The sequence below is a fragment of the Haliaeetus leucocephalus genome, unplaced genomic scaffold, assembly GCF_000737465.1.
Source record: "Haliaeetus leucocephalus isolate CR32 unplaced genomic scaffold, Haliaeetus_leucocephalus-4.0 Scaffold175, whole genome shotgun sequence".
Classification (NCBI taxonomy): Eukaryota; Metazoa; Chordata; class Aves; order Accipitriformes; family Accipitridae; genus Haliaeetus; species Haliaeetus leucocephalus.
In genome coordinates this window covers 1,005,036-1,005,410 of record NW_010972611.1, presented here as the reverse complement: position 1 = coordinate 1,005,410, position 375 = coordinate 1,005,036, and the positions used below count along the sequence as shown (strand labels likewise).

The 375-nt window shown below is 77.3% G+C and overlaps 1 protein-coding gene across 1 annotated transcript in view; it reads right to left on the bottom strand.

Annotated features, from left to right (window-relative positions):
- The window catches only part of RRNAD1 (ribosomal RNA adenine dimethylase domain containing 1), a 2,574-nt gene extending 2,406 nt beyond the window's left edge, over nt 1–168 (bottom strand). Inside the window, exon 1 of the mRNA XM_010564193.1 lies at nt 125–168. Within this exon, the coding sequence (XP_010562495.1) occupies nt 125–163 (39 nt within the window). The 5' untranslated portion in view covers nt 164–168. The remainder of the gene's footprint in view (nt 1–124) is intronic.
- Nucleotides 169–375: the final 207 nt, after the last annotated feature.

Below are 375 nucleotides of genomic sequence, written 5' to 3'. Positions count from 1 at the left end.
GCCGCTGGGCAGCGCCGGCGAGCTGTGACGTCGCGGCAGGCCCTGACGTCACGCGAAACGTCAGCACCCCCAGGCCATAGAGCCGCCCCGCCGGCGGGACAGAGCGGCCCCACGCGCCACTCACCGCCCGGCCCCTCCGAGTTCCCGCCGCGGCCCGGCGCATGCGCGCTCGGCGGCGCTGAGGGAGCATGCGCGGAGCCGGTGCCAGCCACTCGGGGGGACGCAGGCGCCTTGCGTCACTACCGGTCGGGGGGTGGGGGGAATGCGCGCTAAGCGGCGAGAGCCGGTCCGCGCCGGCCACGTGCCTCTCCGCCGCCGGGGGCAGCTTCCGCTTCCGGGTTGCGGAGGTGAGGGGGGGTGGGGGTGGGAAACGGC